This window comes from Oryctolagus cuniculus, chromosome 12 (assembly GCF_051225735.1).
Source record: "Oryctolagus cuniculus isolate XC-2025 breed Fujian yellow rabbit chromosome 12, ASM5122573v1, whole genome shotgun sequence".
Lineage (NCBI taxonomy): Eukaryota > Metazoa > Chordata > Mammalia > Lagomorpha > Leporidae > Oryctolagus > Oryctolagus cuniculus.
The window spans coordinates 17,018,229-17,030,712 of NC_142878.1; the positions used below are offsets into that span (position 1 = coordinate 17,018,229).

At 44.7% G+C, this 12,484-nt stretch overlaps 1 protein-coding gene across 1 annotated transcript in view; it reads right to left on the minus strand.

The window, feature by feature from the left end:
* Positions 1–12,484, minus strand: part of OCA2 (OCA2 melanosomal transmembrane protein) — a 369,302-nt gene that overhangs the window by 193,819 nt on the left and 162,999 nt on the right. The window contains exons 15-17 of the mRNA XM_008269748.5: positions 7,763–7,895; positions 5,214–5,361; positions 1,966–2,023 (exon numbers count right to left, since the gene is read on the minus strand). Of these exons, the coding sequence (XP_008267970.2) occupies positions 1,966–2,023; positions 5,214–5,361; positions 7,763–7,895 (339 nt within the window). The remainder of the gene's footprint in view (positions 1–1,965; positions 2,024–5,213; positions 5,362–7,762; positions 7,896–12,484) is intronic.

Below are 12,484 nucleotides of genomic sequence, written 5' to 3' on the forward strand. Positions count from 1 at the left end.
ATGTAAATAGTTGCTATTCTCTTAATATGTACATATTCAATACAGACAAATTTTTTCAAATTTTTTCAGTCCCAGTGGTTGAACTGGCAGGTGCAGAACCCGTGGATACAGAGGGCTGACTGTAGACATCTGTGCTTGCTGATGTCTATAGATTTATACAGATGTATATCTAAATATAAACAGAGAGACACAGATATAATAAGTGCAGACATACAAATATATGTATGTAGAGGTAGATCATTTTTCCTCATGAATTTCTGTTCACACAGGCTGCTGCCATCAAAAATATAAGCAGCTTGCCCCCACTCACCTCTCCTTTCCCACGTCCAAGGAAGGCTGACTTTTCAACATGATTTTGTGATGAAGAATTAAGAATAAAGGAACAGAGCAGGGGGAAAAACCTGAAGTTCTCAGAGGAAATCAATATGGACTCCCACTAAGTACACAGGGAATCACGACAAACCTTCCCTAGGTCACATCAACCACAGCAAAGTCAGTATGACCATAGCCAGTTCAAAGAGTGGAGGTGGAGGATCGGGCAAGCCTAAGAAGGAGCCAGTGTCATGCAGCTGGAGCAAGTGGTGTTGCCCTTGGGTGTCTGACTGGGCATCAGATGCTTTTTGGCCATGTAGGCTTATTTCAGAAGGAATTCTTCAATGCAAGAAACAGATATTGCCAAGCCCGTTGCTTCACCTTCTATTTCATCCCAATCCTTGACCACCAGTTCACAGAGAGGTACTCAGTCTCTCTAACTTGTAGCCAAAACAGCACGGTCTAGCAAGGTACGCTGGGTTCCTATAAACTTGGGGCCCAGAATGGTATCATAGCTTCCCCTTCTCACTCAACCCTGACCATCTGCGTGGGACGAAGACTGGGAAGAGAGTTCACAAATCCAAACTCCCAAAACAACACATTGCCTACCAAGACTCCAATGTCTGAATCTCTTTTAGCCAAGAACAAAATGTGCCAAGCATAATGAGACAGTAGGTGGTCAATCTCTCTGTGGAAAAGAAACCACCTGGATTGGAAATTCCATGGAATTTCACATGAATCCTAGCAGATCTGAAGGGGAGTTCTCTGCTGAGGGGTGTGAGGCTTAGATCCCCACAGCTGGGCTGAAAAAGTGTGCAATGGCAGGAAATGAGTAGAGAAATCCAAAATGAGCTCTGAACGTGAACATTGTGGCCCAGAAATTTATATAATTTATATATAACTTAGGACACCCATGTATTATGTCCGAGTGCCTGGCCCAAGTCCCAGCTACTCCACTTCCAGTCTAGCTTTCTGCTGATACACCTGGGAGGCAGCAGATGATGGCCCAAGTATTTGGGTCCCTACCATCCATGTATGAAACTGGAATGGATTTCCTGGTTCTGGCTTTGATCTGACCCAGGCCCAGACATTGCAAGCATTTGGGGAGTAAACCACTATAGGATATGGAAGTGTGCTCTGCATGTGTGTGTGTGTGTGTGTGTGACTCTACCTTTCAAATAAATAAATCTTCAAAAATAACGAATTCTGTCCCAGAACTCAGCCTGTTATGGCATGACTCCATGCATCCTGTGTCTGTCCCTGATGCTATTCTATCACATCTCACCAGTCCCAGCTGTCTCCTCTGCACAACACAGGAACTGGAGACTGCCTTTCAGAGTCAGAAGGCTGGGGAGCCTCAGGCACCAGCACACTGGCTAGGTGGGCCTCTGGGTGTCTCTCCAGAGCACACTTTGGGGGCATCTTAAAGGGCATAAAATACGTTAATGTCTCAATTTTCTGGCAGAATATAGCTACCATGTCATGTTTTCCCCATTAACTCATAGAAACAAATTCTGTCACTTCTATAGCTACAGGAATAAAAAGAGAAATAGCTTCAGGTATTAACTTCAAAGGAGGTAAAGAAAATGAATACATTGTTCTCTTCTTCCAGAGATAAATCCTAGACATCCCAGAGAAAAGAAACCACAATACCTTTTTTTGCAGCTCCTGGATATTGGTCTCCCAATTTTTGTCTTCCTGTGAGATTTGCCTAAAAGAGAACAGGACAGACTCATTATTTCCCCAGTTGTACTGAGCAGTAAGACTGACAGGGCAGCAGTCAACAACACTCTGAGTCTGGCACAGACACATAAGCGGCACAATTGGAGACAGAAGGTGACCAGAGAGTTTGCTTTGTAAATTAGGAAATATGACCAAGCTTTACTTCCAATGAGGATTCTCACAGGAAATGATCCAAATGTTGAATAAGTGTGTGTGAATATGCATGTGTGGGATAGTTAATTCTGGGGGTCCACCTGAGTGGATTAAGGAACACCTGGAATCAAGAGACTAGGGGTGCACCTGTGAGGCTGTTTCCAGGGGACAGCAGCTTGAGACTAAGTGAACCAGAGGGGAAGGTTGACCTGCAGTGTAGATGGCCACTATTCAACTGGCTGAGGCTGGAGGGGACGAAAACACAGAAGGAGTGAATATGTCCATCTCTGAGATATGGATGCATGTTCCTCTCCTCTTCTGAGATACCAGAACTCCAGGATCTCTGGACTCTGGGCTCTGGGACTTACAACAGTAGCCCCTAGGGTTCCCAGGCCTGTGGAATTAGACTGAGTTACACCTCCATTTCCTTTCAGACACAGACTGAGCAAAGCTACCAGCATCCTAAGGTCTCTAGCTTGCAGGCAGTCCATTGTGGATCTTCTCAGTCTCCATAATCACAAGAGGTAATTTCCCTACTAAATGCCTTCGCACCTCTCTCTCTCTCTCTCTGTGCATGTGTGTGTGTGTGCCCTAATGACTCTGTCACTCACAACACTGACTACTCAGCATGACCAGTGTGAGCACAGGGACCAACATGAAGAACATTTCATTCTTTCTTGTGCCAACAGACAAGCAAGAGGAATGGCTGCAAACCACCTGTATTTTCTTCTGTATACTTCCTACTTTCTGAATTTCTTGTTTCCAAAATAAGGACCATGTACCTGTAGCAGAAATGGCTTTTGCCTTAGGAGTTAGTTGTAACCACTGAGGGTCCTAGCACCCTCCCCCGGACCCCACCCCATCCTGTACCACCCTTTTGTCTTTCCTATTCATCTTTGCAACTTAGCCAACCTTTTCTGGTTCATTTTCTCCTACACCAATCAGGGAAAAGCACTGCACAGAGGAAAATGTAGTTTTAGTCACATAGCACAAGATTAAAATCAAGCTGACCACACCATTGGGTCTATGGGAAATCACAGTAGACCCGTTTGAGTGATTCTGAGGAAAGTTTTTAGAAGGAAACCGGAAGCAAGACCTGCAGAACTAGCACTTTCCAGTCGGTGCCACGGCTCAATAGGCTAATCCTCCACCTGTGGTGCCAGCACCCCATGTTCTAGTCCCGGTTGGGGCACTGGATTCTGTCCCGGTTTCCCCTCTTCCAGTCCAGCTCTCTGCTGTGGCCCGGGAGTGCAGTGGAGGCTGGCCCAGGTCCTTGGGCCCTGCACCCGAATGGGAGACCAGGAGAAGCACCTGGCTCCTGGCTATGGATCAGCATGGTGCACCGGCCGCAGCAGCCATTAGGGGGTGAACCACCGGAAAAGGAAGACCTTTCTCTCTGTCTCTCTCTCTCACTGTCTACGCTGCCTGTAAAAAAAAAAACACTAGCACTTTCCTCGATGACCCTCATTGCCATCTGCTCCTCAGTGAATGCATGGCCTCCATGTCTTTATCTGCCACCAGCACAGGATCAGCTGATAGGAACTTGGTTACTCTCCAAGGGCACGTGTTTCTTCACAACTGTGAGCCTGAGATCACCCCGTGCAAGGATGGTTTATTTCTGCATCTTTAATTTATGAAAATTGTCTCTTTCAATATCTATGCTGGTTTTTAAAGTTGGTCAGGCTTGGATTTATGGAACACCCATGTCTCAAATCAGAGTGAATGGGATTGATACTCAATTCCAGCTCCTGACTCCAGTGTCCTGTGAGCACAGACCCTGGGAGGCAGCAGGTGATGGCTCAAATAATTGGGTTTCTGATACCCATGTGAGAATCCTGGGTTGAGTTCCTGACTCCTGGATTTGGCCCAGCCTAGTCCTGGCCATTGTGAACTGTGGGGGAGAGATGGAAGCTAGCTAGTTCTCTCTCTCTCTCTCCCACCCTCCCCCTCTCCCTCCAATAAAAAAATTTACAACAATAAAGTTGGATTCTCTGCCCCCAATCTTCAACTCAGGACCTCCTTTAGCTTGTGGATCATAGGTTCTGCTTCTCCAGCATCACTGGGTGGAGGTGGGTGCTGGGTTGGGGATGAGGCTGGTGCTGCTGAGACAGTACTTCACCCTGAGCTGCATCTCTGCACTCTGGGCTTATCTGAGGGCTTGCCTATGGCGTTTTCTTCTACTAACAGACCAGCCCTCAAGAAGCCATGCAGGCTGAGCCATCATGTGTCAGCTGTTCCCAACGACTTGCATCATGCAAGACCAGCCTCAAGCTCATTCACAAGGATACGTGTTAGACTTCTCATCTCTACCCACCCCCAGCTCAGTTGTAGGAATGCACCAACATCCCTTAGGGGCTGCTGAGTTCCTGCTTTTCCTGCCAGAGCTTCTAGATTGGTGTCAGACTAGAACTCATCACCTTACGGTAATGAGGAGAAACAACTCACCAAACTCGTGGTTACTATCTAAGCCTCAGTTTGGACTAAAAATGAATACCAGGAAATGAATTCAGAGGGTTTAGGTAATATGGTAATATTTGAGATGCCTGAAAATCAACTAGGAGGATAATATGTTGTCACATTTGTTATGTTAATTGTTTTTATTTAAAATGTGGGAGGCCCAGTAGTGTGAGTTCGGTCCCTAGCATCATTACCAAGCTATTTAACCCTGGGAAAGTTGTTCAAACTCTCCAAGTCTCTGTGTTCATGCCTTAAACTACACTAATGCCATGATACAACATGCAGAGTTAAGTGAGAGTTAAATAACCCAATGCACTATGAAAGAATTAGCACATTGTGTGACACCTAAAAACTACATGAGTAGTGTCATGATTTTATAACGCTAGGAAATGCTCTGAAGAATAATCACTGTAGCTCACTTCATTGGTGTGTTGTATAGCATTCAGACACTTTTAAGGTATCCGTGGAATAATAGGCTGTTCATGCGATTCCTTCATTAAACGTAACCACTAAAGATGAGAACCACTGCCGTAAATCAAGTGTGACCCCAGGAGTGTCCCACTTGGTACCTGTTGAAGGTGTGCAGCCTCCGTGCCAGCAAGCGCTCCAGTGCCAGCACCTTCCGCATCAACAGGCCTCGCACCGCTGTCTCCTCCCGGCTGGCTGGGCTGATGCGCTGTGCAGTCAGGCGCCAGACATGAATCTCGTGCTTCAGTTCTGCAGAGACAGGAAGGGGAGGCCTGGGTTTCTCATGGCGTCAGTCATCAGCAACACTCGGCTGCTCACCGTGCACACTGACAATGTGCAAGTAGCCCAAAGTCAACTCAAAGCAGTGATTTCTAAATATATAAATGATTGTAATGGGAACAGGTGATAAAGCTGACATAAAAATCTCCATGGAAGTGAAATAACATGATTTGAAGCCTTGGGTAAAGAACAAATTCCATTCTTGAAGAGTTACATTGTCAATGCTAGCACCAAATAACCTTGCCCTCTTCTTGCAGGAAGCAGGTCAGGTCCTGATTTTAACCCAAATCTAGACATCGCCCAAAGGGTGGGAGGGCTGGTACAGTGGGAAGGATCACTATATTGCTATTTACTAAATGCATGAAGTTTGTATACCTTAAATAAAAGGTTTCTAGGGGAAAAACAGATCTGCTGAAAATAGAAAGCACAAGTGTAATTCTCAGGAGATAATGTTAGGACCCTCCTGTAGGGCATTTAGTAAGAGGCAGGAGGTAGGAGAAGCCCTCACTCCTATCAAGGCAAAAGTCTAAGACATGGGTGAGAGAGGCAGACAATGTCAAACGAAATACTGACATTAAGAGAATGGACTGGATTTTCACCCACCACTGAATTCAGGCACCTTCTTATTTAGAGAAGTAGAGAGAAATGATTTGTCAGGGCATTGTCTCTTAAGATATTAAAATATTTCATGGACGCTTACATTTAACTTCTATTTTACCATTGAAAACACTACAAAAACTTATCAAAATTGTCATTAAAGATAAAAAAAAAGCAGGAACCACTCCGATACAATGTCTTATACTGTATATTGTAAAAATTAAAGATGGAATTAAAAGATCAAAACCCTTCAATCAAGATCGAAAGCAGCTGGCAACCAGCTCGAGGCAGAAGCAAGGCACAGCAATGACCAAAGACCTGCGAGGTAGCATGAACATGATGGTTCAATCAAAAACTAACAATGCCACCTTTTAAGCCCACTGTATTCAGCACATGCTTGCTTATCGCCTGTGATGTGGTAGACCTACTGCATTGCTGAAAAAAAACAACAGTAACAGGCCGAGAGATTCAGACTGCAAAGGAAGCCTGCCAAGATTCAGATTGAGAAGTAACTAGCAGGATGCATGAGCACTGAAACTATTGCAGTTAGCACAGAGTTTTCTAAAGCTGCAGCTTTACAAAGAGGCATTAGCATTGCAGCTTCCTAATAAAACAAACGTGGGAACAATTCAAGGGCCTCTTCAGAGACACAGAACCACAGTTTTCTTTTGAAAAGTCGTCTCACAATTCATTAAACCATCTATGAAGTTATAGTAACATAAACAGAAGACAGAAGAGAGGAAAAAGAACACAGGGAGAGGAAGAGTAGGAGCAGGAAGGGGAGGAGAGGAGTGGAAGACAGGAAGGAAAGATCAGGAGGAGGAGAACCACCAATGAACAGGCCTTCTGAAAGACAACAAAGACGCCCTGTCGGGACAGGAAAGGGGAGATGGAGTGGTAGAACAGCTTCAGTGTGAGTTCAGAGAGGGCCACTGTTTCACCCAGGGCTCTGAACATCACTATGTGAAGGCTTTCCTTGCCTTTCACCCAGAGACTCAGACCAAGTTCCCCACTCCTGGCTTCAGCATGGCCCAGCCTTGGCTGTTATGGGCATTTGGGGTGAGTGAATGTGTGTGTGTTTAAAAACCTAAAAAAATTTTACAGGATATTCGAGGCAGATATTTGGCTGCCAGTTGGGACACCCATGTCCACTATCAGAGGACTTGGGTTCAATACCCACCTCTGGTCCAGGACGTCATGTTCCTGCTAATGCAGACCCTCAAAGGCAGAAGTGACAGCTCACGTAGTGTGGTTCCAGCCACCCACGTAGGAGACCTATATTGAGTTCCTGGCTCCTGGAATTTGGAGAGTGAACTGGTGGATGGAATACATTCTCTCTCTCTCTCTCTCTCTCTCTCTCTCTCTTTCTCTTCCTCCCTCCCCCCCTCCCTCCCTCTGTGTGTGTGTGTGTGTGTGTGTCTAAGGCCCAACCATGAAACACAAGGGGCTTTCTAGCCATTTAAAGCATAATTGTAAGAGCACCTCCTTTTTTCCCAGAAACCTTTTATTTAAGGTTTACAAACTCCATGCATTTCATAAATACAACTTAAGGAACACAGTGCTTCTTCCCACCATCCCTTCCACAGAGCCAGCTTCTGGTCCAGGACGTCATGTCAGTCACTGACACTGAGCAGGGAACATCCCAACGACAGGCCCTTCTTTGATGTTTTGCATTTGATAACAACTCCTGCCTGTTTGTAAGAATTTCCCTGGGGGAAAAAATAACATTACAGCATTGAAATCTGAGGCTGGATGAGGAGGTGTTTACACTCACCAACAATCTCACTAGGTTCCTTGTTATAAAGCTTTTTGTTCCAGTAAAGGAGTCTCAGGAGTGGAATGGAAACCAGGAGAACGAGGCAAATCCCAATGAACATGTGTGCGGTGAATCCTGCGAAGTCCAGGCCCTGAAAAGAGCAAAAGGGAAATGGAATGACCAATAGGACTTTCCTCTGCACAGGCGGCAGTCAGCTCCCATGTCAGGACCAGAGAGGGATAGGTCGGGAGGAAAGGGCCATATCAGGGCTCTGGGGACCTTGGGTCAAGGGTCCTGAGCCCAGCACAAAGCCTTGCATTTGAAAATGTTGAAGTTTATCTTTTTCTCATGTATAAAAGTCAATCCTTACACAAAAGATAAGCCATCTTGAGAAATAACAAAAACAAGTTATCACATCTAATTCTAACCTTGGTTTGATCTGACTTCATCTTTGGACTGACGCATTCAATCCCCTAGGTTTGGTTGAAAACAGACTGGAGAGTACAGCCCTCATTCCACAGGGAATAGCCGCCAAAGCTAAGGCTTCCCAGAGAAGCCACAGGGTCCCTGGGGGAAGCCCTTCCTTCCCTTTCATGCCTTTACCGACTACTGTGTGATTATGTACCATGGTCACCAGCTAGTTTATTTTTTCAGGGAAACTCCAGAAGTATCATTCATTTGCTTTGTTCTTTTATTAATTTGTGCTTCTATACCTTCATCAAATATGTGAAAGCAGCCCTTAACCCCCAGTGTAACAGGCAAGGCCATTGACTCCACGAAAATGTCCATTTGGTGAGAACTTGAGGTCTTTTCTGTAGTATCCATGGACCACTTGTGTCACAAAAAAGGTCAGAGGCATGCCAACAAAGCACAACCATGGGAGGCCCCAGTGTGGGCGTGAGTACAGTAGTGGGGTGGGGTGGCTAAACGGGTCACAGGAAGTCAAGCTCTGCCTTGGGGGCCAACAAATCTACTTACACAGGCAGAAGGATAGCAGATCTCCTGGGACACTAGTGAAGCTCCCAAGACTATACCCAAGTGGAATTAGGAAAACCACCTTACAAATGCCTGGGTTGGAAGCAGTGATTTAAAATATATTAATTATTGCTTATAGAAAAGTGGTTCATTTGTGCCCTCACCTCTAGACAAAGTCATTCACCACTTACAGCATTGCTAAAATACAACACAGCTAGAATCCATTACTAATAAAGTGTGTCAAAGTCTAGAAATTATGATATTCTTAAGTTCTTAATCTTTTGTAGTTATCTGCATATCCAATGGTTGTCTTTGAAAACAGCATTATAAGTGACAGATGGAGCTATATGGGCTCATTTATGGACAGACGGCAGGGAAACCTACAGAGAGGTGAGGCTCATGGAATACTTTGAATGGCTACACAAGAATTCATCACTTTTCTTATAATTCTTCATTGAGGTATTATCTTAAATTTTGTGTTTATTTACAGAATTCATGCTCCAGATACATGACTGGGAAGTGTCCAGAATATTTTAGGAGCTCATGAAATATTTTAATTACCCTTAAAATAAGAAGCAAAAAGTGAACTTTGGGATCAGCAAAAAAATGGTTTAAAAGTAAGATAAATGCATTTGTCTTTAGGTCGAGTCATAAAATGTAATTGTTAATATTTCTCAGAGGAAGTGGCACACAAAGGCAGAAGTATCTGTATCCTGAATAATTATTGGCCCCTATGGAATACAATCACTACAAAGTTTGCCTCGTTAGAAATAGTTGAGCAATTGAATTAAAAAATGATGAGCAGATGAAAGGGAAAAAAAAGAGGAGTAAGGAGGACCTAGGAGCACATCCACTAAAAATAACACAACACCAAGTGGAAGTATTTTGTTGCTCCTCGAGTGGTAATGGATAGATTTATCAAGTAGGAACATTGCAGAACAGAAAAGCACAAGCTGATAATTTTAAGAAACAATATAGGTAGATGCAATGTACAGCGGGATGTCAAAGTATTCACTAAACTCATTAGATGCATGTATCTGGGCCTCCCTGCTGCTGTTACACAACCCTGTAATTTCTTAGAATCCTCTCTAAAATGCTCCCAATAACAAAAACACCCACGACCATACTTGCACCAGCAACAGTGTTTAAGCTCAGTTCTTTCTTCTCTTAAGATGCTGCTTCTACTTTGCTTCTATAAATGTTATTTTGCACTGTTTTATTTGGGGCTCTAGTCAGACATTTTCTTCTAAATTTTCCACATTGCCCTCATTTGTGTTGAAGAATGTAAAACAATCAAGGGAGGACCCTCCCAGAATAAGATTAGAACATTCGGGTTCGGTGCTGTGGCGCAGCAGGTTAATGCCCTGGCCTGAGGCGCCGGCATCCCATGTGGGCGCTTGTTCAAGTCCCAGCTATTCCACTTCCAATCCAGCTCTCTGCTATGGCCTGGGATAGCAGTGGAGGACGGCCCAAATCCTTGGACTCCTGCACCCATGTGGGAGACCTGGAAGAAGCTCCTGACTGCTGGCTTTGGATTGGCGCAGTTCCGGCCATTGCAGCCAACTGGGGAGTGAACCATCGGATGGAAGACCTCTCTCCCTCTCTCTGCCTCTCCTCTCTCTGTGTAACTCTGACTTCCAAGTAAAATAAATAAATCTTTAAAAAAAAAAAAAAAAACGATTAGAACATTCTTGGCTTAGTAAGCTACACACATTTATGGCATAAGTGACTGAGGAAATCCTAGCCCACCAATATCATTTTATAAGAGTGTATGGTTTCATAGGCCCATGAGAGCATTTCAGGCATGGGAAGCCAAGAAACTGCGGCAAAAAAATGTTCTACGTGAAGGATCTCTATGAGAGAGACCCCAGTGGAAAGAAGTAGCCATCAAAGAAGGATATACTTTTCTCTAAAGGGAGGAGAGAACTTCTACTTTGCTTATGGCCTTGTCATCCTCTGCTGCTTTCCCAGGCACACTAGCAGGGAGCTAGATTGGAAGTAGAGCAGCCAGGACTCAAACTGGCACCCAAATGGGATGCCAGCACTGCAAGTAGCAGCTTTACCCATGAAGCCACAGTGCCAGCCCTGGGAGCAAAAAATTCACAATAGAGATTAAGAGGTGGTCAGGGCCAGCACCGCGGCTCACTAGGCTAATCCTCTGCCTGTGGCACCGGCAGCCCAGGTTCTAGTTCCAGTTGGGGCACTGGATTCCGTCCCGGTCGCTCCTCTTCCAGTCCAGCTCTCTGCTGTGGCCCAGGAAGGCAGTGGAGGATGGCCCAAGTCCTTGGGCCCTGCACCCACATGGGAGACCAGGAGGAAGTACCTGCCTCCTGGCTTCAGATCAGCACAGCACACCGGCCGCAATGCACCAGCCTTAGCGGCCACTTGGGGGGTGAACCAAAGGAAAAAGGAATATCTTTCTCTCTGTCTCCTTCTCTCTCACTGTCTAGCTCTGCCTGTCAGAAAAAAAAAAAAAAAAAAAAAAAAGAGGTGGTCAGCAAGGCAGAGCAGGAACAAGTCGAATAACACTGTCAAAGCCATGACTCGGAGAGGAAGAACATGGTGGTAGGGAAGTAGTCAAAGAAATTTCCAGTGTGTGCAGCACACAGCAGGGTAGAAAAGCCAGGCGGAGCATTCAAGTGCGTGTAAATTCCAGAGCAGGACAGGAAAGTTGTGAAGAATGTTCCAGCATGCACAGCATATGGACACAATGGCAAAGCTGTCTTTTTCTTTTTGTTTTGTTTTGTTTTCCCCAGGTATCTTTTCTTTAAGGTACACAAACTTCATGCATTTCATAAATACAAATTTAGGAACAGAGTGATTCTTCCCTCTCTATTTGCAAGATAGCACACACGCTCCCAAAGACAGTTTTCAAGTGGTGTTTAAAAGCTGCTCGTGTAGCTTTTATTGGCACTGATGAGTGTCCCTACAATGGTCATATGGGGCAAATGTCACCATTAAAAGAGGATGGTATCCCGGCTGGCCTGTTGAGAGATGAGAGGACAGCGGTTTGTTGCACGTGGGATTCCATAGTGCTGTGACTCACATTCTTCTCAGGGGGTCTGGCGCAGGTTGGGGGAGAATAGTGGATGTCCATGTGGTGGATCCTGGACACCCCACCAACCCAGTCAGTGCTGGATGTCCCACAACAGAGTCATCACAAAAGACCTTAGAGAAGTGAGCATGGTGAGTTAATGGTAGGTGGAAAGAACGTTCCACATAACTTAGTGTCTTTCCTGCCTAATCCTCAGAAAATGTGAGTGATTTTTTCAGATGTGATTTCTTGACTGTTTCAAAGCTAGTACTTATTTATTATTACATATTAAGTATTAATTTTCCTTGTAAATATTTTAAGTTAATTTCAAAGTTAGATTTTATTTCATAATTGGTCTTCTTCACATTTGAATTCATTGGTAAATAACCAAATAATGCAACATAAATATGATCATCACATTGCAACACACAGCTGTGCTGCTGTTACTGATAATGAGTTTTTCCGAATTAATTCTCCTGAATACACTGTCCTAAGAACTGTGAGTTCACTTGTGTCTCCATATAGAGGTCCCTTATCTCCAAATCATTATAAAATAAATCTTCAATAAAACAAGGACAACCCCAAGGCCATGTCCCCAGAGGATGTTCTGTGCTACAAGGCTGTGTGATGAACCTGGGCTGAGCCTCAGTACGACCAGGGGGTGCTTTGAATATTTCTTCCAAAGCTCACCTGTGTACCCAACCATCAGATTTTAAGCATCTTGAGTATCT